The sequence below is a fragment of the Tamandua tetradactyla genome, chromosome 3, assembly GCF_023851605.1.
Source record: "Tamandua tetradactyla isolate mTamTet1 chromosome 3, mTamTet1.pri, whole genome shotgun sequence".
In the NCBI taxonomy this organism is placed as follows: domain Eukaryota; kingdom Metazoa; phylum Chordata; class Mammalia; order Pilosa; family Myrmecophagidae; genus Tamandua; species Tamandua tetradactyla.
The window spans coordinates 154,859,936-154,887,153 of record NC_135329.1 but is presented as its reverse complement, the minus strand read 5'-3'; the positions used below and the strand labels follow the sequence as shown (position 1 = coordinate 154,887,153).

The 27,218-nt window shown below is 37.8% G+C and overlaps 1 protein-coding gene across 14 annotated transcripts in view; it reads left to right on the top strand.

Moving 5' to 3' along the window:
- PDE1A (phosphodiesterase 1A) overlaps positions 1 to 27,218 on the top strand; it is a 371,779-nt gene that overhangs the window by 325,286 nt on the left and 19,275 nt on the right. For 4 of the 14 annotated variants that reach the window (XR_013172924.1, XM_077154369.1, XM_077154370.1 and 1 more), the window contains exon 13: positions 602 to 789. Coding sequence is in view for 6 of the 14 variants with exons in the window: in XM_077154369.1 (XP_077010484.1) it covers positions 602 to 789 (188 nt within the window). In the remaining 8 variants the exon portion in view is untranslated. Of the gene's footprint in view, positions 1 to 601; positions 790 to 1,575; positions 1,869 to 10,236; positions 10,602 to 20,623; positions 21,368 to 27,218 lie in introns of those variants that run through there. The other 10 variants (XR_013172922.1, XR_013172921.1, XR_013172923.1 and 7 more) reach the window with 8 other exon arrangements.

The following is a 27,218-nucleotide window of genomic DNA, read 5'->3' as shown; positions in this document are numbered from 1 at the left end:
TCTGTGTAACATGTAATAGCAAAACCCATTATATAGAGAACTTAAACTATTTCAAACTTGATATTCTCACTGATGAATTTATTTTTTTTTTATTTTATGTAAACTGTCCAGTTGTAGCATAATCATGCTAATTCTTGCCCCTCTGATGCCACAACTCTTTATAATGACATACCAACAGACTTCCTAAATACTGCCCTAATGAAAAAACTGAGGAAATGTCCTACCTGAAAAAGACCAAGTTTTAGCCTGGTGATTTAAGCACGGAGGATGAGGCAAGTACCTCATTTTGGGCTCCAGAATGATGGTGCCCCTTCTGTGACACAAAGGCAGCTTGACCCAAGGCTCTGCTGCTCAGGAACTCTATTCCCAACAGGACCCAGCCACCTGTGAACGTACGGACCCTGACCTGCTGTTCTGGGAGTCCCTCCATTTTGGTCTTCTCCAGGTGGAGAGGGAAAGGATGAAGGCGGGCTGCATGTCTTTGTGCTTAGAACTGTACCTGAGCCCCTGCTCCTGAAGCTTTTTCAATTGGTTGTGTGGAGTTTTTCCAGCTCTGCTCTTTCATCCCAAATCCTAATGTTTCTTTTGTTGTTATTGGTAGCTCAAGCTCTTTGGGAGGTGTCCATGTTGCTGACACGCTAAGACGATTGAATGTGAAAACCACCGTAAACGATGGGCTGTTTTCTACAGACTACTCCCTCGCAACAGTGGACCTGAAGAGCTTCAAAAACAACCTGGTAGACATCATTCAGCAGAATAAAGGGAGGTGGAAAGAGTTAGCTGCACAAGGTATGACTGTTTATAATGCCTTACTGCCATCTCTTTCTGTCTTCAATCCTCCTCTGACATTTAAAAAAATTTTCCCCTGAATTTCTTCTTCCATAAAATATGACTGCCCTTTGTGGTAGTTGGAGGTGGCTATCTCTTGATGGTTCTTAAATAGTTGGCTTATCTGTTAGATAAAAAGAGATACTGTTTTGTTTATGCCACATTGGCTGTAGATGTATGTCACTGGGTGGTGGAGAAGTGGGTGTGAAGGATGGGACAATAAAATGGTGACAAAGCTTTATGTGGTACAGTAGGCTCCTGTGCTTATTTGGGATGCTTTTGAGCCTGTGTATTACTTCTTTTGCATGTGGCTTTTCCATTGCATTGAGAATATAACACTTGTTGTTAGAGATTCAGGAGTCTTTTTTCATTTTACTAAGTTACTTCTTTGGCTGACAGTTTCACTCATGAATTGGAGAAATCTGCCCCCAAAGAAGTCAGATGGAGAGCTAGTTACAGTTGTTTCTAATTTATTTGTTGGTTTGAATTAATCAGTCCATTCTCTTTCAGAGGGGTTTTAGTTTCCCAGCTACTAAAACATACCATGCAATGGATTGCCTTAAACAATGGGAATTTATTGGCTTATAATTTTGAGGCTGAGAAGTCCAAAATCAAGACAGTGAAAGGTGATGCTCTCTTCCTGAGGGCTGTGGCATTCTGGTGCAGGTCCGTGGTCCTTGGCATTTCTCTCACATGACCCTGCACGTGGTGGTGCTTTTCTCTCTGTCTTTTACTCTACCTATAAAGGACTCCAGTAATCCAGATTAAAGCCCAATCTGATTTGGTGGGGCCATACTTCAACTGAAGGAACATCTTAAAGAGATCTCATTTGCAAGGCATCCACTCCCACCAGAATGTGGAACAAGATGAGGAACACGTCCAACCTGAGGCACACAATTCAGTCGCCAGTCAGTCCTCTGGGCCCCAAAAGGATGTGCTCTTCCCACATGCCAAATGTATTCATTCCATCTCACATCCCCCTAAGCCTTAAATCATTTCAATAGCAATGCTAAGAATAAAATCTCATCAAAATCACTTATGGATTTGGTTCATCCTTGGCAAAATTCCCCTGTATCTGTGGATCTGTAAAACCTAGAAAACAAGTTATGTGCTTCCAATGTACAATGGTGGGACGGACATAGGATAAACATTCCCATTACAGAAGGCAGAAATTAGAAGGAAAACAGGGATTATGGGTCAAAAATAAGTCTGAAACTCAGCAGGGCAAACACCATTATATATATTTTTTAACTGCCAGTTTGATTGATATATATTCACATACCATATTGCTTTTTTTTTTTTGCATGGGCAGGCTCTGGGAATCGAACCCAGGTCTCTGGTATGGCAGGCGAGGACTCTGCCACTGAGTCATTATTGCACTGCCCTTATATTCACATATCATAAAATCTATCAAAAGTATGCAATCAATGAATCACAGCATCGTCACCTAATTGTGCAATCATCACACTCAATTTTAAGCCATTTTTATTGCTCAAAAAAGAAAAATAATAGACACACAAAAAAGAAAACCCCAAATACCTCATGCCCCTTATCCCCCCTATTACTGACCCCTAGTACTGGTATGGTACATTTGTCACTGTTGATGAAAGAATTATTAAGATATTACTGTTAACTGTAGCCCATAGCTTATAATAGGTACTTTTCCCCATATGCCACTCTATTATTAAGTCATTGTAGTAGTGTCATGCATTTGTGCTGATTCATGAAACAAGTTATTTATATTTATACTATTAAACAACATCTGCCTCACGGTTCACTGTGTTATACAATCCCGTATTTTAACATCTAGCCTTCGTTCTGAGACATACATGATCCTAAATAACCTCTTTCAACCAAATTCACCCACAACTCAGCACTCTAGCCCAATAACAACCTACCATCACTTCTATGCATTTCTAAACATTTACGTTCAACCTCATAAAAATTCTTTACATACTAGGCAAGCACTCCTCATTCTCTAGCTTCTGTCTATCTCTAGTAGCCTATATTTTATGTTTTATGATTTTGTATATTCTAGTCAGTTCATATTACTGAAATCCTACAATATTTTTCCTTTCGTGCCTGACTTGTTTCACTCAACATTATGCCCTCGAGGCTTATCCATGTGGTCGTCCGCTTCAGGACCTCGTTCCTTCTTACTGCAGAATGATATTCCATCCCACGTCTACACCACATTTGGTTTATCCACTCATCGGTTGATGGGCACTTGGATCATTCCCATCTTTTAGCAATTCTGAATGATGCCGCTATGAATATCAATGTGCAAATGTCTGTTCATGTCTCTGCTTTCTATTCTTCTGGGGTATACTGAGTAGCAGAATTGCCAGGTCATGGGGCAATTCAGTATTTAGTTTTCTGAAGAACTGCCAAACTGTCTTCCACAATGGCTGTACCAGTCCTACCAGCAGTGAATAAGTGTTCCAATTTCTCTACATCCTCTCTAACACTTGTAGTTTCCTGTTTGTTTAATAGCAGCCATTCCAGTGCGTGTGAGATAATATCTCATTGCTTTGTTTGCAGTTCCCTAATAGCTAATGAAGATGAACGTCTTTTCATGTGCATTTTAGCCATTTGTATTTCCTCTTTGGAGAAATATCTATTCATCTCTTTTGCTCATTTTATTATTGGGTTGTTTGTCCTTTTATTGTTGTAGAATTTCTTTATGTATGCTGGATATCAAACCCTTATCAGATACCTGGTTACCAAATATTTCATCCCATTGAAACATTGAAGCATGTTGAGAGTAGGAACTTCATCTTTCTTATTATCATATGTCCCTGGCACATAGCAAGTTTTTCAAGATTATTTAATGAATGAATACTGAAGCTCTGCTCTATTTGAATATTATATTTATTCAGAAGGGAAAACAAATAAATATGAGGAAACAAGATGTATGAAATCCCTTCTATGTACCCCACATTTTATGTCACTACCCCATTTCCTTCTCAGCAATCCTCTGAAGTACATACTTTCCCCCATTTATCACATTGAAATTGAGGCTCTCACAGCTCTGAGGCACTAGAGGCAGAACTGTCTGATTCTTTAGCTGGGGTTTCTCCCACTAAAGCCCTAGGTACCTCCTATCACACTGCTGTAATCTTTCAACAAAGTTTGAAAAAATTGGGTTGAAGTATTCACCTTCAATGAATCCAGTTAATCCAGTTGACCAATGCACTCTCCGGTAAGAAAGTCTTAACTGAAAATATCTTCTCAGCAATCTGATTAAAGTAACTAACAGTGAATCCCAAGCACCAACCCATTGTGGAACAAGTTGTTACAATGGTGCATCATGGATGCAAAAGTTCATGGCACAACAGAAACTTTCAGCAAATGATCCCTTTATTTTACAGAATAAAGTCCATGAAGAGCAAACCTCCTTGTCAGTTACATAGCACAGAGTTCAAAAGAGCAGAGGGAGAAGTCCCACCACCGCCTCTCTCCTGAGGTGGCCAAAAACTGCTTCTGGGCTGGACACTAGAGGCTAAAAGAGACATCAGTGTATACTGTTGGAGTGTGTTTTTTGTTCACTTCTAGGGAAGGGGTCTCTGCCACTGAGAATTCTTGCTCTGATTTGGGGCTTCTTGTTCCTCTCCAAATCTAAGGTCTGGCCGGGCCTTTTCATTAAACTTAACATCTCCCCCAGGTTGTGGAGTGGCACAAAGTAGGAAAGAAAATGGGGGTAAGCGAAGCTGGAAGCCAGAGGATGGCACCTTAGTGTGTGTGTGTGTGTGTGTGTGTGTGTGTGTGTGTGTGTGTGAGAGAGAGAGAGAGAGAGAGAGAGAGAGAGAGAGAGAGAGAAAGAGAGAGAGAGAGAGAGAGAGATAGAGATCCCCTCAGAGAAGGAAGTGGGAGTAGATGAGGGCTGGGCAATGGCCGCTCAACAGTGGTCTGTGATTTCCCAAATCTCCATTGCTTGGAACCAAAACTGTGAAGAAGAACCCTTCATCAGAGTTAGGTTAGGGACTGAAATTACTCTTTTTCTAATAAACTTTCTGGCACCGTCTTCCATAAGAAGACAACATGTATTTTGTTGAGCACAGATATCCCTTCAACTCACAGAAAAGCTGAATTTCACACAGATTTAATGAATTGGACTGAATAACCTTATAAGAACTGAAATTACTGATTTCTGTATATATTATCCTGGGTCCTGGAAAATTATCTGAAAGCATTTCATGAAAATTTATTTCCCATTATATATTTTGTAATGTGTATTACAAAAACACGAGCATTATATAGACAGCCCATAACTCAAACGGAAAGAAAAGATGGAAATATAGTGAAGAACACAATGAGACTAATTTCCTCCAGGCCCTGAGTCATAACTTATTCATGAGGAGTAGGTTGAAGTACTAAAATATCAGACACCAATTCATTCTCATTTGATTTTTTATCATTTTTATTAAAATTATTAGAGTTTGTGCTCATTAACAAGGTGCTGAGAGGACCATAATAAATTTCAGATCCTTGTAAAGTCTCATTTTACATTTCTAGCATGGAGTAATAATAACTCTGTCCTACAATTAGAAAATGCAGAACCAAGATTTGCACAAGACAGTCTGGCTTTAAACAAAGTCAAATCATAAAGCATTTTGATATGCAATTTACCAGGGATACTTGTGTATAGTGCACACATTTTGAGCAAGTCAAATAAGACCTGATTCTCTTCATTTATGAAACTACACACTTAATCTCTATTTCCAGTGCTATGGTGAACTAGACAAGCTTAAATAAATATCTCATAGTGAAAACAACTACATATGCAGGACAAAATCTTATAAGAGTGCTGGCAAGAAATTAAGTGACAGTTCAGAAACTAAACAGAACCTTAACAGAAATTCAGAAAAGTGAGAGGGCTTTACTCCTAAATTCTTAGGAGTTCTAGGCTTTTTTAAAAAATATTTTTATTGAGAAATCTTCACACATGTACTGTCCATACATAGTATACAATCCATGGCTCACAATGTCATCACATAGTTTTGTTTTCAAAACTATGGGTTTTGCCAGCACTCTTATAAGATTTTGTCTTGCACATACAGTTGTTTTCACCATGAGATATTTATTTAAGCTTGTCTAGTTCACCATAGCACTGGAAATAGAGATTAAGCGTGCAGTTTCATAAATCAGCACCATGATCATGTTTAGAACAGTTGCAACACTGCAGAAAAAGAAATAAAAAGAAAAAACTTGTTCATCCCATACTCCTTATCCCTCCCTGTCATTGACCACTAGTACTTCAATCTACCCAATTTATTTTAACCTTCATCCCTCTATTATTTATTTAATTTTTTTATCCATATATTTTTTTTACTTATCTGTCCACACCCTAGATAAAAGGAGTATCCGACACATGGTTTTCACATTCACATAGTCACATTGTAAAAGCTATATTGTTATACAGTCATCTTCAAGAATCAAGGCCATTGGAACACAGCTCAGTAGTTTCAGGAACTTCCCTCCAGCCACTCCAATACAGCATAAACTAAAAAGCGATATGTATATAATGCATAAGAATAACCTCCAGGATAACTTCTTGGCTCTGTTTGAAATCTTTCAGTCAATGACACTTTATTTTGTCTCATTTCTCTCTTCCCCTTTTTGGTCAAGAAGCTTTCACCATTACATGATGCCAAGTCCCAACTCATTCTGGGAGTTTTGCCCGCATTGCCAGGGAGATTTACACTGCTGGGAGTCGTGTCCCATGTATGGGTGGGAGAGCAGTGAGTTCACCTGCTGAGTTGGATTAGAGAAAAAGGCCACAACTGAGCAACAAAAGAGATTCTCTGGGGGTGACTTGTAGTCCTAATTATAAGTAGGCTTAGCTTATTATTTGCAGGAATAAGTTTCTAAGGGGTTAACTCTAAGATCAAGGGCTCAGGCTGCGGATTTGGTTGTCCCCACTGCTTGCAAGAGTATCAGGAATTCCCCAAATGGGGAAGTTGAATATTTCCTCCTTTCTCCCCAGTCATTGCCCAAATTACTCTGGGATATATCAGGGCACCACACTAACCTCAACAAGACAACAAGATCTCATGCCCTATTCAATATTCCATGTACTTATGATGTTCAGCTAATTGACCATACAAGTTAAATTAAGTAATGTGCTACCTGAAATATAAATTTTGTATCAAATTAAAATCTCTCCCTTTGGTCTCACATTAAGAGCAGAAGTTGAAGTTTTAAAATATGGACCATATCATCCTTTACCCTGTATTCTGATTTACCTTAGTCGTATCCAGATCAGCTTCATTTGTATCTCTAGTTGAAGGCTGATCACTTTTTCAACTTTTTAAACAGTTCCTGTATGGGGTACTGCTGACTTTCATAGTTTCAGACTCTAACTCTAAGTCTCGGTGTCACATAAATACTCAAAGTTTCCAGGAATGGCCAGGTTATATACAAACAGCTCAGTATCTCAGAATTTAGAAATGACAGTTACAACTCCTGAATATATGTGACTACTGTAAGAGCTTACAATCTAGGGCCCTTTACAATAGGCCCCAACCTTATAACCCACACTGTCGACTTTACTTCACCAAAGATTTATATTCTAGTTAGTCCGTATGAGTGAGTCATGATAATATTTGTCTTTTTGTTTCTGACATTTCATGTAACATACAGTCTTAAGGTTCGTATACCTAGTAGCATGCCTCACAATTTCATTTCTTCTTTTGGCCACTCAGTAGCCCATTGTTTGTAAACACTGCAGTTGCCCCTTCTTTCCCTCAGTCATTACACCCTTAGACTACCTCCATCCATTGCAAATCATGAATACTGCTGCCATAAACACCAGTGTGCAAATGTCCATTCATGTCCCCACACTCAGTTCCTCCAGGTATATACTAAGAAACTGGGTTTGAGAATCATATGGCAAACCCACCCCTAGCTTCCTGTGGAACCATCACACCCCTTCAGGGGGCTGCACCTCTCAGCATCCATACCAACAGTGAATAGGTACATCTCTTTATCCGCATTTTCTCTAGCACTTCTTTCTCTTTGTTAGTTTTTAAACAGTTTATTCACACATCATACAATCCAACCTAAGTATATAGGTATGCCTTTGCCACCATAATCTATATGAAGACATTTCTTTTTCTTCCACAAAATATGGATTACCCCCTCCCATGTCCCCTGCCTGTTGACACTTAGTTTTGGCATAATGCCTTTGTTACCTTTAGTGGAAGCATAATACAATGTTACTGTTGACTATAGACTCTAGCTTGTATTGATTGTACACCACCCCTTTTCAATGCCTTGCAATTTTGACATTAATTTGTTCTCCCTTATGCAAAAATATTTGTATATATATTTTTTTATATTTGTATATTTGATCACCATCATTGTCCATTCCAAGCATTCCTAAGTTATACTGTCTCAGTCTTCATCCTCTATCTTTCCCTCTGATGTTATGCGGGCCCCCAACCCTTCCCCCTCAATCATACTCACATTCATCTTCATTCAGAGTACTTATATTATTATTCTACAATCAAGTAGTATTGTGCTATTCAATTCTGAATTTTTATAATCAGTCCTCTTGCACAATCTGTGTTTCTTTGGCATCAAATACCCACATTCTACCCTATTTCTATCTCCCAATAACCTGTGTTCTTAACTTCAACTCTCAAAGTTCACTTATTATCAATGTTAGTTCATATTAGTGAGACCGTACAGTATTTGTCATTTTCTTTCTGGCTGATTTCACTCAGCAAGCAATGTGCTTTTTAATACCCAGTGTAAGCATTAGACAAAATTACTTACCCAATTACAGGCAGTGCTTCCATTAAACTCATGGGAGGAGCAGAGCACAATTCAGTTTCCTGCAGCTGCCTACCTCCCAAGAGGGAGAAGCCGAGGAAGGGACTAAGGTAGGCATACTACACTGGCCACCTGAATAAGACACTCCAGGTTCCCTTAGAAGAGAAAGCAGGAGAAAAAGAGAAAAACCACCAATTGTATCATAGTGGAGTAGATGAGGAGTGTTTCCCCCATACCTTTAAGGCATCCAGCAATGTTAGAATTTTTGACATTGTCCCACAAGTCTCTAATCTCTGTTCATTCTCTTTAATCTTTTTTCTTTTCTTTGATTAGTTACTTTTTGGTGATCTATCCTCAACTTCACTGATCTTTTCTTTTCTTCTCAAATCTTCTGTTGAATTCAATGAGTGAAATTTTCGTTTCAGCTATTGTTCTTTTCAATGTTAGAATTTCAATTTGGTCTTTTTTATTATTTATTTCCTTGATTTTTTTTATTTATTCATAGAATGTAGGCATGTTTTCCTTAAATTCTTAAAATTTATTTAAAATGTTTGAAGTCATTGTCCACACCTCCCAACCATCTGGTCCCACTCAGAGTCAGTTTCTATTTCTATTTCCTGAGTATGGGTACAATGTCTTTATTTTAGTAGCTGGTCTGAACATAAGCTGCAGGGTGCAGCCTCTGCTATCTCTGCTCAGTGTTTTTTTGTTTGTTTGTTTGTTTGTTTGTTTGTTTGTTTTTACCTTAGGATTACCCCTATTCAATGCAGTTTGTTAATCAGCCCATGATAGGGTAGATGTTGTATTTAAACACCTCTAGAGCATAGGTTTCCACCCTATGCCCTGAAACTTTTAGTCAGTTCTCAGTTCTTTCTTACTTTTCATTTACTTCTGGGTTCTCTTAGATTAATTCATTTTTGTTTAGTTTCCCAGTCAGCCAGAGATGTGTAGAGAGCTATTTCAATCCATCTATGGCTCTCTCATTTCTAGGCTCTTCCTGTTAAATTTCTGGTCACTCCAAAATTTCCCCATTTGTTCTAAACTAAATCAATCACCTTTTGCTGGCTAAGCCATGGGTTTTTGCCCTCTCTTCCAACCCTAAATATTGAGTCAACCACGTCGGGCAGCAAAGCTGGTTTTAGCTGCCATCCCAAAGCTGGCTGGGGAACTGGGTAAGGGGTATGGGGTTGGATTTGCAAGCAACTCCAATTAGAAGGCCGCAGCTTAATGCTGTTCTGGTCTGAAGCTTGAGCAATTTTTCAAGAATAAATGTGCTTCAATGTACTGTGTCCAGTTGCAGCTTCCAGGGCCATGGAATAGTTATCTTTATTAATATTATCTGGTTTTCTACTGTTTTCTATTGAGAGGAGACACTCAACCTCTACCTTGTCTTTTTCCTTGTATTGGTTTCTGAGAGATTAGAAGAGTTTATTTACGTAAGTTGCTAATAAGTGTCTAGAAGAGTAAACACTTCAAAAGAGTTGACTGTTATTACTATAATAATTATTTATCACATTTCAACTATGTGCCACACTCTAAGCATTAGTAATATAGTGAAAAATTAAAATAGACAAAAATTCCTATACTCATAAAGAGTGAATGGTATTAAGCAAGAATGCAATTTTAAATTAGGTGACCAAGAAAGACCTCACTCAGAATGGGATAATAAGAACGAAGACCTGAAGGAAGTGAGGAAGCGATCCTTACAGAGATTCAAGGGAAAGAACTTTCCCAGAGAATGACCAGTGAAATACCTGGCAACTGGCGCTTGCCTGACATGCAAGGAATAACAAGTGGGCCAGAAAGGCTGTGGAAACTGAGCAAGTGGTAAGAATATAGGCAATGTGATAAATGGGTAATGGTACCAGATTATTGGTTTTGGCCTCCAAGAAACTGGAAACAATAGTAGGATTTTGAAAAGAAAAATAAAGTGATCTAAACTAAGGTTTTAAGAGGATTACTCTAGCTCTAGAAAGGAAAATATTCTTTTGTTTGAGAGGCAAAGATGGAAACAAGGAGTCCAGAATGAGGCTGTCATTCAAGCCCAGGAGAAAGATACTGGGGGCGAGGACCAGGTGGCAATGTGAAGGGAGAGAGAGGGGTGTAAATTCTGGATAGATAAAGATGGTGGCTTGAACTAATGTGTTTGAGTTGGGAGGGTTAAGGGGTGGATGTAGCAAAAAGGAATTGGATTCTGGGTATATTTTGAAAGTTGAACTAACAAGAATTGCTAACAGATTGGATCCTGGGTATGAAATGAAGAGGGGAGTATTCTAGTTTGCTAGCTGCCAGAATGCAATATACCAGAAACAGAACAGCTTTTAAAAGGGGCAATTTATAAAGTTGCAAGTTTATAGTTCTAAGGTCATTAAATTAAAACAAGTCCATAAACAGTTAAAGCAAGTCTATAAAAACTATCCAAATTAAGGTACCAATAAGAGGTTACCTTCACTAAAGAAAGGCTGATGAAGTTCAAGTTTTCTCTCTCAACTGGAAAGGCACATGGCAAACATGGTGACGTCTTCTAGCTTTCTCCCCAGGCCTCTTTTCATGAAGCTCCCTGGGGGTGTTTTCCTTCTTCATCTCCAAAGGTCTGTGGCTGTGTGGGCTCTGGTGGTTCTAGTGGCTCTCTCATGGCTCTCTCCAAAATGCTTCCTCTTTGAGAGGATTCCAGTAAACTAATCAAGACTCACCTGGAATGGGTAGAGTCACATTTCCCTCTAATCAAAGGTTAATACCTGCAATTGGGCGAGTCACATCTCCATGGAGATAATCTAATCAAGTGTCCAACATATAGTCCTGAATAAGGTTTAAAAGGAACAGCTGCCTCTACAATCGAATTTGGATAAAGCATGGCTTTTCTGGGGTACAAAAATGCCTTCAAACCAGCACAGGGAGTAAGGATTGACACTTTGCAAGTTTTATATGTGTAAATTTATAGAATCACTGTAGAAAAATTTGTCAGTCTCTAGCAAAGTGAATCTGTACCTGCCATAATTCTCACAATCCCACCTATATATTTTAACCCTAGAGAAGAAATAAGCACAAAAACGTCCATAGCAATATCATGCTAGTCAAAAAGCAGGAAAATGAATTCATAAACTGGTATATTCACATCTTGGAACACACCATACAACTGTTAAAATGAATGAACTCTAGTTATGAGCATCAAGTAGGATGAAAGGCATAAAAAATGTTGAGCAATATATACGAGCTACTGACATATAGCGAGATGTCATGTATGGAAAGTTTAAAAACGTAAAATCAAAACCATAGGTATTCAAATACTCATGTAGAAAAACTAAAGAATGATAGAGAAAAGATATTCAAGGTGGTTCTGGGGGAAGGGTGATAGAATTTATTGAAGTGTTAGTAATATCTTACTTCCTAGAGTGGATGGTAACCACCCAGATGTTAATTTTATGACTATGGCTATACCTAGCATATGTTCTTTATATATGTACATACAATCCATTTGTATGAATAGTGTATTTCATTGTAAAAATGAAAAATGTGATCTGTTACAAAAATAAATCCACCAAGTCACCATTGATTTTAAAGTCAATGTACATCAGACATTACCATTGTAATTCTCCATTGCTATTCTCCATTGCTATGACCTCTCATCGTAAAACACGCTGAGGATGAAAGTGTCATTATTAGGATTATATTGAGATGAACATAAACAGGTTATATGATACCTAAAGCTTTGAGATATTAATAAAACAGTGAGCCTGTGAACAGAATCCCAGATGTTTGGTCATCAGCATATTAGCTCATTAACTGTACTTCACTGATATGTCAAAAGCATCCCACCAGTCCTATAGCAGTGAAAGGTTATAGACCCTTAAGCTCCAGGATAGAAAGCTCCTGGATCATCAATTATACAAGATATTTTTACAGAGAGTAATTTCATTAGTGATCCTTCTGTTAAGGAGCTGGGAACAGATGTCTAAAAAAGTTGTATGAAAACACATTTCTTTTTTACTGTCGCCTTTTCAAAAAATAAAAAAATTCTCTATTTCTTTGTTTACTTTTTGGGTCTAGGTGGCATTCATTTAGTGGAGAAAATGCCTTCATCATCTATTCAACATCCCTTGAGCATCTTGTCTTTATTCAATCTCCACCCTTTTTCTTTACTATTTAGTCGCAGACAGATTTTAAGATGTGAAGCTATCCTTCTAATAAGGCAGGCAGAGGGCAATAGTGAAAAGAATCAACTTCCTCTTCTATCTTCAAAATCTAAGGCAAGTCATATCCCTGTTCTTTTGCCTCAGCAAGTATGATTAGTGGGACAACAGAATCTACCCTAGAGAAGGGATTGCTCCTCAAGAGAGCAGACATTCTCTTATAACCTTGACCAATCTCTAGTTATGTTTCAGTGTCTTGAAGGCTGACATCTGAGATCCACTGTACAATGTTGAGAGCAAGGCAGCTCAGGAACTGATAACACAGCAATAAAAAGAGTTGCACATTGGCCTATATTGGTGGTCAGTGGGGTGACAGATACCCCTTATTAACAACCAAGGAAATCATGTATGGAAAATAAATGTATAAATTTATGTTACATTTATTTAAAATGTACATTTTTCATTTTAAAGTACCATAATATAGCTTATTTTCATTAGTGAAATGCCATCCTGTCACATGAGCTCCAGTTGGGACTTGGAGCTAAAATAGAGGAGTGAATTAAGTTCATACTGAGAACTATCAAAGAAACATTTCTGTTTAGAGCAGCCCCTGAATAGCAAAAGCAGTTATTTTTGGAAGCCACCTGAGAGTCTGGTCCATCCTTAGAAATGAGAATTCCAAGATGAACCAGAACCACTAATCTGTCCTGATTGGAACAGAAACCATGAATTGTACCCAGGTCTCCTTTCTATCCCCTTTTCTCAAGGGGGTTGTGAGAATGTGTGCTAGAGAAAAACGAGTGATGTTCTAGCAGTCCCACATCCTGGGCATCAGTCTGGAATGGAGCACAGTCTATGTCTTCCTGTACTGGGTAGTTTTCTGACTTGACATTGGAAGAAGGCCCAGAATACGAGGTTCAGAGAAGACTAGGAAATGAGAAAAGGAAGCAGCACAGGACACACTGCAGGACTTGCATTGTGCAGAAATCACAGCTGCTTAGAACCACAAGGAAACCTAGAGCAAGCTTAAGGTAAGCTTGCCATTTAGAATGTTTTAAAATTTCAAAGGCACAGGTGTTTCCTCATTTCTTTTGCAATTTCTTTCTTTCATAATTGCTCTAGAGTTATGGAATATGTTTGGGATGATGTTAATTTGAACATTTTCAAGACCTGCTTTTGGTTTAGTAGCTCATGAAGTTCTACAAAAGAAAAAAAAAAGACAGGATTTTGATTAGAATAGCTTTGATATCAATCTGGGGAAAATCATCATCTTTCTGATACTTTATGAGTCTTCTTATCTGTGAATATCATATCTTATCAATCATGTATTTTTCTCAAAGTTTGTTTTTCAATAATAATAAAAATAATGATAGAAAATATTTAGTGTTACTAGATGCTAGGCACTATATTAAGCATGTACTTATATAATATAATAACTTAATATTTATACATGATAATCATTTAAAGATTTGAATATATTTATTTAAATATAAATATTTATAATAAATATAAATATTTATTGCATTTTCATAAGTATTTTATATTTCTTATTACTTGTGTAAATGTCTTTCTTATTGGTGTATAAAAATAACATTTGCTTTTGAATATCAATCTTGGGTCCATTAACATGAATAACTGCTCTTATTAATTCTTATGATTTATAATTTCCATTTATTTTGTCAGTCAGATCATCTGCACATAATGACAGTTTGTTTCTTTCTTTCTCAAACATATACCTTTTATTATTATTTTTCTTGTGTCAACTGCACTGGTAACTTTATCCAGAACAATGTGATATGAAAGTGGTAATAGCACTCATCTTGTGTCCATATTTAAAGAAAGGTGTTAAATGTTTCAGCATTAAGTATGATGTTTCCTAAATTTTTTTTATTGTCCTTTATGGGATTAATTATTTTCCCATTCATAACCAATTTGCTAAGAAAATTTATTTTAAAAATAATTCTTATTTTCATCAAATGTCTTTTCTGTAGTTTTTAAGATAATTCATGGGATTTTTCTTTTTAATTGGTTCATATAGTAAATTATGTTATTGGTTTTTCTAATTTTGAAATAGCCTTGTATTCTTCAGCTAAAACCAATTCAATCATGATGTTTTCACTTTAAATATATAAATATATATACACATATGTGTACTATTTTTGTTGACTTTTAAAAATCTATATTTATGAGTGAGGTTGGCCAATAATTTTCTTTTCTCATACTGAGCCATTCTGGACTTGTTATTAAGGTTACACTAGCCTCATAAAATGAGTTGGAAAGGTTTCTCCTCATGTTCTTGAAAGAGCTTCATTTTAAGAGACTGAAATTGACATTAATGTTTGGTAGAATTTATCTGTAAAAATACATGTTCAATGGTGGCTCAGTGGCAGAATTCTCACCTGCCATGCTGGAGACCTGGGTTCAATTTCCAGTGCTGCCTGTGTTAAAAAAAAAAATACATGTAAGCCTAGTTTTTGTTCCTTACTTTGCTGATTCAATTTCTTCAATAATTATATAAGACTTTTTAAGTAGTTTCTCTTTTAGCATCTTTTTATATAGTGAAATATAGCATGCCACAAAGGCGTATATGAAAGCATATATGTACCATTCACAGGCAAATAATACAGTGTAATAAAAAAACAATAAAAAAATACAGCATACATCTGTCATGGCCAGGTTGATGTGTCTTATAATGGACAGTCATCACAGTGGCCTACAAGGAATGTGGTACCGGTAAGAGTTAACAACCAGTTCAAAAAAGTATGTATATAGATGTATATAGATAGATAGATCAACAGATGAAGAGATATAGGGAGGTAGGCAGGCAGGTAGGTTGGAGGTAGGTAGATAGATAGCGATAGAGATATATAAGTTTATAGTGCATTATACTGATATAAAAGATGTGTAGTCTTTGCTGTCAATTCTGTATATCTACTTGATTCTCACAGAATGCTTTCATTGATTTTTACCAAATTCTTGTGTCCATAGTCGATCTATGATTGCAACTGACAAGTGAGTGTAAATGATCTGAATGTTAGTTCATGTTTTCATTTATGTTAAGGAATAAGATGAACACAAAACACTGACGTATGCTAGGGCTTCACTTGTACATCAGTGATGCAAATGACTTCTGAGTGGTTAATGATTCTTGAATACTGGAAGAAATTTCCTCAAATTTAGCGCAATTTGCAATGTAATCATTATAAACATGACATTTTTATACTTAATATCTGTTTTTAGCATCGTTCGTGGCTTTCTTAAGTCTAGACACTAAATCATGCCCTGATACGTAATGCTTGATGATTTTCACGGCGCAAATATGCCCACCATGGCCAATTTCAAGTTACCAGTATGAAGTCTCTAAACCCAGAGTTGAGAAAAAATGAGCAGACATTTTTATAACATTCTCATCTCACAGATACGGCAGACAGAGTTAACCTCAGGAGCATAGATAATTGCAAAGTGCATTGAAATAGTTAGGAAATAGTGAGCATTAGATATTTATTGCTCTTTTGACCTGTTTATAATACAATTTATTTAATTATAGATGCATATAATTTTATTTTTAATAACAGTTGTGTTTGACAAGCAGCTTGCATAATTCCTGAAATGTAACAGTCAGCCCTCATGACCAGTGTGGACCAGATGCAGCATACTGCTGCTTGTAAATCCTGTGTGATAGCACACACAGACACACACACCCCAATCTTTATCTCACTGATCTCACCCCCCATTTCTCTTCCATTCACTGGCTTGCCCCACTCCAGTCACACTAACCTCCACACTGTTCTTTTGTTTTTTTTACTCCCTTAACACATCAAGTATTTCCTGCTTTAAGAGCATTGTCCCAGCACCTCTCTGTCGGAATCAAAGAATCCGATTCGCATGGTGCCTCTCTTTCTTCTTTCGGGTTCCGCTTTGGTTGTTATCTATCAATGAGTCTCCTCTGGCAAGCCTATTTAAGATTTCACGTGGCATCCTGTCGCTTCCTCTGCCCTCCGGATATCCCCACCCCGATTTATTTTCCCATGATGCTTGTCAATGTCTAGTTTATCCATAATTTACCTATTAGGTTTAATTTTATTGTCTATTCCTCCCCCCCACACTACAAAATAAGATTGATTAGAGAAAGGATAGCTATGTTTTGTCATCGATGTATCTTAGATTTCTAGGACACTGGCTGGTACAAAGGAAGAATTCAGACAATTATATGTTGACAGAAGGAAAGAAAGGAGGGAATGAAGGGAGGAGGGAAGAAAGAGAGTGAGGAAAGAAAGAGGGGAGAGAGGCAGGGAAGGAAGCAGGAATGAGAAAACCTACCATACCATATAAGCCAGGAATTACCACATTGTCATAGCCTAGAAGCTCTCTTGATGACTTTCTCTAATGGCTTCTTGTCCTCTCTGTCTCTCCCATGAGCTAACCACTATTCCAGAGATTCATATGTTCTCTCCTTTTTGGCTGTTACCCCTCTTTGTATATTCCTTAAAATCTTGTGGATTAATTTTGCTTGTTTTAAAATTTGATATAAATGGAATCATGCCATATACATTCTTCTACGAATTACTTTTCGCTCAATACCATGTGTTTTGTGATTTAGCCATGAAAATATTAATAGCCGTTCTGTTTCAGCAGGGATTTTCTGGATCTTGACAGAAAACATGTCTCCAAATATTGTACAGATTTTTTATATTAAGCATTTAAGTCTTTGAAATAGAATATTTTTAACGTATATTTCTGAGAACACATATCAGAAGCACAAATTATGCCACTTCTATTATTTTTTTATGACCAAACATAGCTTCTGTTTGAATTCCCATTTTACCTATTTGAGGAAAATATAAACTTATTATTCAAATATTTTAACTGAACCAGTGTAAGCCTGTTTAATTTAGGGTTTCGACCTCCCTTTCCTTTTTCTTTAGATGGCATCGAAGTCCCAAGGGGCTAATGTAGTGTTATAGATTTGGGGTAAGCATCTGCTTCTTGCTTGATCTCTGTCCTCTCTCCAGCCTTCTGAGATGCACACCCCACGGGCTTCTGGGTGTTCTAACCTTCTGCCTGCCACCTGACCCCTTTAGGACAGTAGTCCAACAAAACTTTGGTCTCCCCAGTTTGCTTGCTCTTTTTCTTTCCTCATAGCACTTCTCATGTGCAGAGAAAAGGCTGCTCTTCCACTCCACACAGAGTCTCTGGGAGTATCTGGAAACTGTAGGGTTCTCTTCAGGATCTCCCTTTGCCCTGGCATTCCCTTTAGCCACCTGAAATCTTTTCCTTGCACCCTGAAAACACTCATCTAGTGCCAACATCCAGAATTCCAGATAGGGGACATGTCTAAATTCTACACTACTACTTCTGGCCCCTGAATTTATCTCAGAATTCTTTCACACATCCTCCCTCTTAGAAATAACCCCAAATGTGAAGAGGGTGGCAGAATGCAGGGTCTTGTCTCAGGGACTGTAATAATCTTTCTTGTATTTTCAACCTCATTGCCCGCACCTGTCTTCCTTTGATACCATAGGCTTGAAAAAGTTGCTGCTGGAACAAGCATTCACAGAAGTTAAATTTCTCATTCATCTGTTCTGATGGCAAATTTTGTCCTCTTTGTTCCTCTTGGGGAAAACATGGATCCATGCCCATGGGATAAGAAACTTAAATAAGTATCTTTTGGAGGTATAGATGGGAAGGTAGAGTTTGACTAAGTATTTTCTCCCCCATTTTTATCCCCTACCTGGACTTTGGCTTTGGAATTTAAAGACTAAGAATTTATAGTTTTGTTTCTTTATCTCTTAGAGACAATTCCTGTATCTGCTTGCTTGAATGGGTCGACAGTAATCCAACAAGTGGGAACAAAACCACATTAGTTAATAGTTCACAGTACCATCTCATCAGTAAGGCAAATAGCTTTTGTAGTTATTTCAGGAGAGAAATTAAAATGTGATCATTAAACGGATTCTCTTTAAATCAAAATTATTCGGTTTACTTATATCACGTATTTTCCACCACCTGTCAAGTAAAAAAGATCGGAAGTACATTTTTCCATTAATTTGAATCATCAACACTATCTGTGTCATGTTATAAAAATTGGATACAAAATGAAAATTCTTTGCGGTTTTTCAGTGTGTTTAATAGTATTAAAGACAGTGTGTCTATTTCTAAGCAAAACTCAGCAGAGAGAGGGATATTTTTGATTATGGGAAAATCTGAATTAAAAAAAACATGAGACAACTGTCTCTATTTGTGCCAAGGTCTAAGGCAATCTTAGTTATTTATACCATTTTTTCCCAGAAAATATTCATAGGATCAGAATAGTCAGTTTTTAAATGGAGCATTGTATAAAATAGTGAAAATAGTCCTTTTCTGTCATTTCCTCAAGACTTGGGGGACTTTGAAACAAATCCAAAGAAAACGTCGTCTCACACTCACACCACTGACTTCCTGCTTTCTCTTATCCCTTTGGAAAAGTTCCACAATTAGAATGGGGCTGATTCTTCCTTCTGTTTCTGTAAGGTGTGAACAATAAGGAGTAAAACCTTCCCCTCTTCCTTTCTGAACGTTACCTCTGTCTGTCCTTTCCCTTTGCCTCTCTCAAGAAAGCCTGAATCTATCAGGAAACAAGGCAGAGTGACTTCAGGTTCTCCTCCCAAAATCTGACCCCTAGGACTTTTAGGGGAGCCTCATCAGTGAACATTTTCAAAGCACCTTTAGAAGTGAGAGATGGTAATGCTCCAGGAGACAACGTGATAAATTAGCCTCGCCATCATTGCCCCAAACCAGCGGCAGAGCAGTTATTTCACTCCCAGACCTGCGCTGCTCTCTGATATCTCTTTGCACTTTATTTTCAGGATCTCTGTAGGAGTTATTGGCACATTGTTTTCCTCATTTGCCAGCCACACCATTTGGTCCCTGACAATGCTTTTTAACCTTCTACACCTATTGCTTAGAGAAGATAAAAGTAGAAATTTTCATAAAGAATAAAACATGTCCATGTCACATTCTATTGAATTACTTTTAAATTGTGCTTATAAAATACCTTTTAGTCAAATATTTTAGTTATTGCTTTCTATTATCATTTTAATCAGTCAAAACCCTTCATGTAAAGCATAATTCATTTTACGTTATAACATTATAAGCATTCAGGACTGTAAATCCTAAACAAATCTTTAAGAAAATGCATGCATGCAATTCTAGATAGATTTCAGAAAGGATAACTATCCAAACAAAAGGAAGCAAAGTTTTTCAGAGATAAAAACTAGAAGCCCCTCACTCTCACAATTTATCAAATTGTGGTTCAAAAAATATAATCAGCAGTTTAAAAAAGATCTTGCTAATATTTTTAATTATATTAAATTATATACTCTGTTATATATTTATTTGATTGTTACTAACTTTCAAATTTAAACTCTTTAGCTAGCATTGTACCTAATATCATCAATACAATAGAGTAGATGTGTGCATTTGATAGAATGAAAAATTTGAAAGATCAAAATTATAAAGTTCTAATACTTGGTCTTCACCCAAAGTCACTTACTTCTGGAAGGGCTTAAATAACATTTTAGACAAATAGATGTATGCTTGTGTGTTAGTCATTCATTCATTTATTTTTCAAAGCTGGCAGCATATTAGTGTCATCTGAGAGACTTGATTAAAAGTAGAAAAAAACTTTAAACAGTGAAGAATGTCATTTGGGCAGTAGATGGCATAAAGCACTATATGTACAATTAAAAAATAATACAAAAATGAACACCCATGTACCCAACACCCCAATAGCAAATAGAATATTTTTTGTACTGTAGAAAATTCCTACCTAATTACATCCCCCTTAGCTTCCCTCCATGAAAAGAACTGTCCTGATTTTCATGTAATTATTCTTTTCTTTTACCTTTTAGTTATTTTCCCTATGGATATTTGGAAAAACTGGAAAAAAAAGCAATAACAAATCTGGCTGTGTAAAGGAAAGGACAATAGTGCTACTATTAGAGGAAGACTCCCAGGAAATAAAAGCTGAGTAGAATATCTATGTCACAGTTTTTTAGTTTCTCAGTTTCAGAGGTCCTTCTGGGAAAGTCAATGCAAAGGTTGCAGCTGTGCTCTGGAAATATAGGACTTATCACCTCCAGGTATCTGGAAGGACCATAATGTGGACCAGGAAATGGACGTTCAGCAAAAATATGATTACGGGGAGTGGGATGATCAAGAATTTTTCCTCCTAAATTCAACCTGGTCTTTCTCAGTTTGCAGAGGTAAATTAAAGCAGAATACCTTTGGGCATATGAGTTCAGCAGGACCTGGAGGGGGAAGGCAAGAAACCTTATCAGTTCATGGTCAAGACAAGCCAAGTTCAGATCAGAATCTCGGCCAGCTATGCTTGGGTTAAAACACAAGACATGGCATTGGCAATAAGATCCCTTAAAATATCTATGTCTTGGGTTGCACTGCTCTACCATGGAATCATTGTCCTGTCCACCTGGGAAAGTCAGTGGACAAAGTCACAATTATGTCCTGGAATATACGAATGTTCTTCTTCCAACCTAAACTCCAGCTTTACCTTTCATTTTCTCATCTCTCTATCTTTACCCTATTCTTTCCTCTTCATGTAATGCACTTTTGGGGCCTGCCTCCCATTTTGCTTATTAAAGTCTTACCTATCTTTCAAGACTCAGTTAAAATGTTTTCTTCAAGAAGCTTATCCCTAAGTTATAAAAACATAGCTGTCTTATTCATACTCTAGAATATTTGTATTCTACCTTGCATTCTTAAAATGGGAAGAGCAAATTGCTTTCATAGGGGGCCTACCAAATCAGCTTTGAAGTAGGAGTGGGGATGGGATACATTTTCTGCTACACACCCCTTATAAAGATTCTAAAATTTCCCTCGGGAGGTGTGCATCATCCCTCCAACCAGTGAAAGTCAAAGTATATTGTAAAATGTTGCAGTTGAGCATGTTGCACATGTGAAAACCATGGAACCAGACAAAGGTTGAAAACCTGTAAGAGGTTGTTCTAAAAATATTTAAATATCCCTACTATGCACCAGTATGAAACAAATGCCTATAAATTATTTGAGAGCAGAACTTAAGGGTTATTTGGCTTAAGGTCTCTGGTGGCTGTTGCCCCAGGGCCAAGTAGAAGCTCAGTCGATGTTGAATTGAAATAGTGTTGATGCTTGTGGTAGTTAGATTCAGTTGTCAACTTGGCCAGGTGAACGTGCCTAGTTCTGTTGCTGTGGACATGAGCCAATGGCATGTGAACCTCATCTGTTGCTGATTACATCTGCAGTTGGCTAGGAGGTGTGCCTGCTGCAATGAATAACATTTGAGTTAATTGGCCGGTGCTTAAATGAGAGAGCTCAAGTAGCACAGCCCAAGCAGCTTAGCATACCTCATCTCAGCACTCACAGCTTGGACCAGGCCTTTGGAGATGCAGAAAGGAATCACCCCAGGGAAAGTTGTTGGAACCCAGAGGCCTGGAGAGAAGGCCAGCAGAGATTACCCTGAGCCTTCCCACATAAGAAAGAACCTCAGATGAAAGTTAGCTGCCTTTCCTCTGAAGAACTAACAAAATAAATCCCCTTTTATTAACAGCCAATCCATCTCTGGTGTGTTGCATTCCGATAGCTAGCAAACTAGAACAATGTTATTCTGTGAAAGCCTAATTTTATGGTGAACCCACAAATGAAAGGGTACCCACTATAGCGTGCCATATCTTTCCTTGTTAGCTAAAAGACCTTACAACGAACTGATAAAGGCAGAATGAAAGACTGATCAAATATAGGGAATATTTCTGAAATCTTGTCCTCTTCCTCTGCATCCCTTGAGGAGAGAGTGGTGGATTGGATGTTGGAGTGTTGAACAGAATTTATGTGGGCAGAATAAGGCTAAGAGCTTTGGACACGAGGTAGAAAACAGGCTGTTTTTCATCTGCAGGTACCTCTCTCATCTGACCACTGAAATTTTATGTGTAACAAAATTTCATTGGGTCCCTTCAGGCAGCTTCTAGTTTTTCTCCATACTCACACTGTATTTGTATTTCGGTATTTTTATATTTTTTTTTACTTTTTCAGTGTCCAGTTTTCCATACTTAAAAATACATTTCCATATATCTTCCAAACTTGGAATGGAGTCAATATAAAATCTCTTAAATAGGAAAGAAAAGGAAATGGTAATACATTAAAAATGTTCCAAAACCTATACTCAGCCAAATTTGGTCCCACACACTACCATAATGAAATCCAAATGAAAATAGCCAGATAGTTTTGTACTATTAAAATCTTTTAAGTTAAGGAAGCTACAGTATTTATATTGTTACAGAGAAGTAGGATTACATTGGACCTGATTTTAAGTTTCAAGATACACGCACAAAATATTAGTGATTTTCTGAATATTTTCTCAGAAGAGGAAGGAATGATAGAGTGAAATTATTCCTAAAATCATGTTGAAACCTGTATAATAGCACTGGCCCCTTCAACTCTTTATTTCCGTAAAGGAATTTATTTTATTTATTTTGGTTAGTGTTATTAACAAAAGATTAATAGGAAAGAATGTTTTCTGATATAAAAAAGAAGTACGTGTATATTATTTTTATTTGTAAAATAATGTATTTTTTCTTTATATAATACAATCCTACCAAATCTTCTATACTATTTTTAAATAAATGATATTAGTATCCTTCAAAATAACTTCCCATTAGATTCTGAGAGTGTCTACTCTAGTCAAAATGCACAAACACTTATTATGTGTCTTCCATGTGTGAGGACTTGTACTACCTAGTAATCTAGGCTTTGATGCAGAATGAGTTTTAGGCAACAATTCAAGTGGAAGGAAATAAGTTGAATTAGAAGAAATGAAAATGAATCCTCTCAAGATCACTATTCATGAATACGGGAATCACAAAAGATTTCAGTAGCAAAGCACAGTATGTTGAAAATTAAAAAAATAAATCAAATATATTTATCTTCATATTTTCACCATAGTAATTCATGCAAATATGAACTGATTATAAATATTAATTACAATTTAACTTTTTTACAACTTCTTGACATTTTCTCTAGATTGTTAATAAGTATATATATTTTTCAGAAGCAAAATCTAGACTACAGAAGCATATATTTTCCTGATCAATGAAATACCTTTTTAAAATAAAGCATTATGCATTGTGACAGCTCCAATTTAACCAAAAGGCATGGAGATTTCAATCTACTTGCTGGAAATCTACCTGGCCCTGTGAAAGAAAGGGAATCCAATTTTGCATTTGCTCATTTAGTATCATGAACCATATAAAAAATAGCTACAAATTCCTCGATTGACCTGGTATGGGAATAGATTCATCTGATGGCTAAATCAGCATCTTTGTGCTTTCAAATATCTGTTTAGAGGCTCTGTGCAGCATTTCTCTTTGCTAAGATAATGTGGTGAATGCCAATAAATTTTCTCTGAGTGGCTAATCACTAATTTTGACTGTTATTTTTTTTAATAAAGCCTATCCACTCACTTTCACTTTGTATGTCCCTTTTCTAAAACATCAAAAAGATAGTGTGACTTTTATACAGTTAATTTAGCTTTTGTATTAATTTTACAATTTATTCCTCAGACCATCCACTTTAATGGTTCCCTTCCATTAAAATATGATTTGTAAAAATTTTAAGGAACAGAAATTTTTGACAAAATATGTTTATAATGGCAATGAGTGGCAGAGGTAAGCATACTTTAATACACTATTTTTGTTCGATTTGAAAATGACTCATCCACTACATGATTTAGTTTAATGTTAGCCAAGCTATCTTCCCCCTAAAGATAGCCCATTTTTTAAGAGCTACTCTTAAAGGTTAATTATACTAGACTAGTTGTACCACCCAAATAATTAAGTAGCTGGGACTGGATGTTGTCTAATATTAAAGAATATATTTTCACAAAGTCTAATTATTCTTACTGTCTGGGCTGTGCCTTTAGAAAAAAGTCAATTATATTTGCTCATGAGATTTAATTTCAAAGATAAGACATGAAATACACTGAGGAAAAACAAAACATAGCAGGTATTAAATTTTATCCAAGGAGGCAGCATAGTATCAAGTTAAGTGCTAGGATTCTGGAAGTAGACTCTTGTTTCAATCTTCATTCCATTACTTATTAGTTCTGTGTCCTTGAGCCAGTTGTTTAATCTCTGTGTGTTTCACTTTGCTCATCTGAAAAGTAGAAATGATAAAAATAGTGTCTATCTCACAAAGCAATTATGATGACTAAATGAGTTAATATATGTAAAGTGCTTAAAACTTAGTGTATTCCACAATAATTATTACTCTTCTCCTGGTCTCATGTACATGCCTCTAGTCAAGGGAGATTTTATAGAAGGCTTCCTTGAGGAAGACTGCCATCGAAAAACACTACTGCCAAAAATAATCTCGATGTGAGATTTTACTTATTCCATGGCAAAACTTGCAATGGGTCAATTCCATCAACCATTTGAATGAATCACTGTATGGTGGATTGATATTGACTCTTCTCTCACCTTTTCATTCTTAACTAATCATCAAGTCAGCCCATAGAGTACATTTCCCACATATTTCTCAAATCCATCCAATTTTCTGGATGAGTGAATAAAGGAATTGAATTGCCTGGTTAAAAATAAATGAGCCGTGCGGAGCCCACGCCCCGCAGCAGCCGACCCGCCCGCCCTCCTTCTCCCCCCTCTTTCTCTGCCGGCCCGCCGCGCGGCGCCCACGCCCCGCAGCAGCCGACCAGCCCGCCCTCCTTCTCCCCCCTCTTTCCCCTCCTGCTCCGGCGGCTCTCCAATCACCACGGTGCCCTCTTCCCCCGCCTTCACCGGCTCCTCCGCTACCAGCCTCGGCAGCCTTGCCGCCCTCACCTTTCCTCCTCCAGAACAGCTACTGGGGGAGTGGAGATAATACAGAGCAGCTCCCGGAGCCACGAGGGAGATTAAAGGGACGGCGTACCCCATCCTGGAACGGCTGACTATCTGGGAGAACCAGCTCCGGTGAGATCACCAAGGGGCACGGGCTTTCCTGGGTGGGACGGCAAGCGACCGGAGTCCCTCCCTTCCACCTTCCCAGGCCAGCTGGTAGAATTGGACAGGCGGTCCCCTTAGGCCGCGGCGGCTGGTGCCCCCACCACGCGAGGCCCCCCGGACCAACTGAGATAGTTGGGTCGGAAATCCCCAGACTGCAGAGAACAGTGACCGGGGGATCCCTTCCAAACACGTGACTCCCCCGTCCGGCTGGGAACAGTGCACTCTCCCGGGCTGCGACAGCTGGCGCCCTCCCGCCACGCTTGGTGCCCCGGGCCGACTAGCTAATTCGGCCGGACGCTCTCCCGTGCTGCGGCGGCCGGCGACCCTCCCCGCATTCGGAACCCCAGGCCGGCTGGCATTCTTCCAAGACGCTTCGGCTGCCGAACCTCCCCTACGGCGAGAATTTTCCAGAGTTAAAGGGCCCACAGCAACTTTCACTGGTGGAACCGTAGACAAACGTGTGCCACGAGCGCCACCTACTGGGCAGGATAAGAAAAACAGAACCCAGAGATTGCACAGAAAAATCTTTCAACCTGTGGGGTCGAACACCCAGGGAAATCTGACTAAATGCCCAGACACCAGCAGAAGATAACGGATCACGCTCAGAAAATTGAACATATGGCCCAGTCAAATGAAGAAACCAATAGTTCAAATGAGATACAGGAGCTGAAACAACTAATGCTGAATATACGAACAGAAATGGAAAACCTCTTCAAAAACGAAATCGATAAATTGAGGGAGGACATGAAGAAGACATGGGCTGAACATAAAGAAGAAATAGAAAAACTGAAAAAACAAATCACAGAACTTATGGAAGTGAAAGATAAAGTAGAAAAGATGGAAAAAACAATAGATACCTACAATGACAGATTTAAAGAGACAGAAGATAGAATTAGTGATTTGGAGGATGAAACATCTGAATTCCAAAAAGAAACAGAAACTATCCGGAAAAGAATGGAAAAATTTGAACAAGGTATCAGGGAACTCAAGGACAATGTGAACCGTACAAATATACGTGTAGTGGGTGTCCCAGAAGGAGAAGAGAAGGGAAAAGGAGGAGAAAAACTAATGGAAGAAATTATCACTGAAAATTTCCCAACTCTTATGAAAGACCTAAAATTACAGATCCAAGAAGTGCAGCGCACCCCAAAGAGATTAGACACAAATAGGCGTTCCCCAAGACACTTACTAGTTAGAATGTCAGAGGTCAAAGAGAAAGAGAGGATCTTGAAAGCAGCGAGAGAAAAACAATCTGTCACATACAAGGGAAACCCAATAAGACTATGTGTAGATTTCTCAGCAGAAACCATGGAAGCTAGAAGACAGTGGGATGATATATTTAAGTTACTAAAAGAGAAAAACTGCCAGCCAAGACTCCTATATCCAGCAAAATTGTCCTTCAAAAATGAGGGAGAAATTAAAACATTCTCAGACAAAAAGTCACTGAGAGAATTTGTGACCA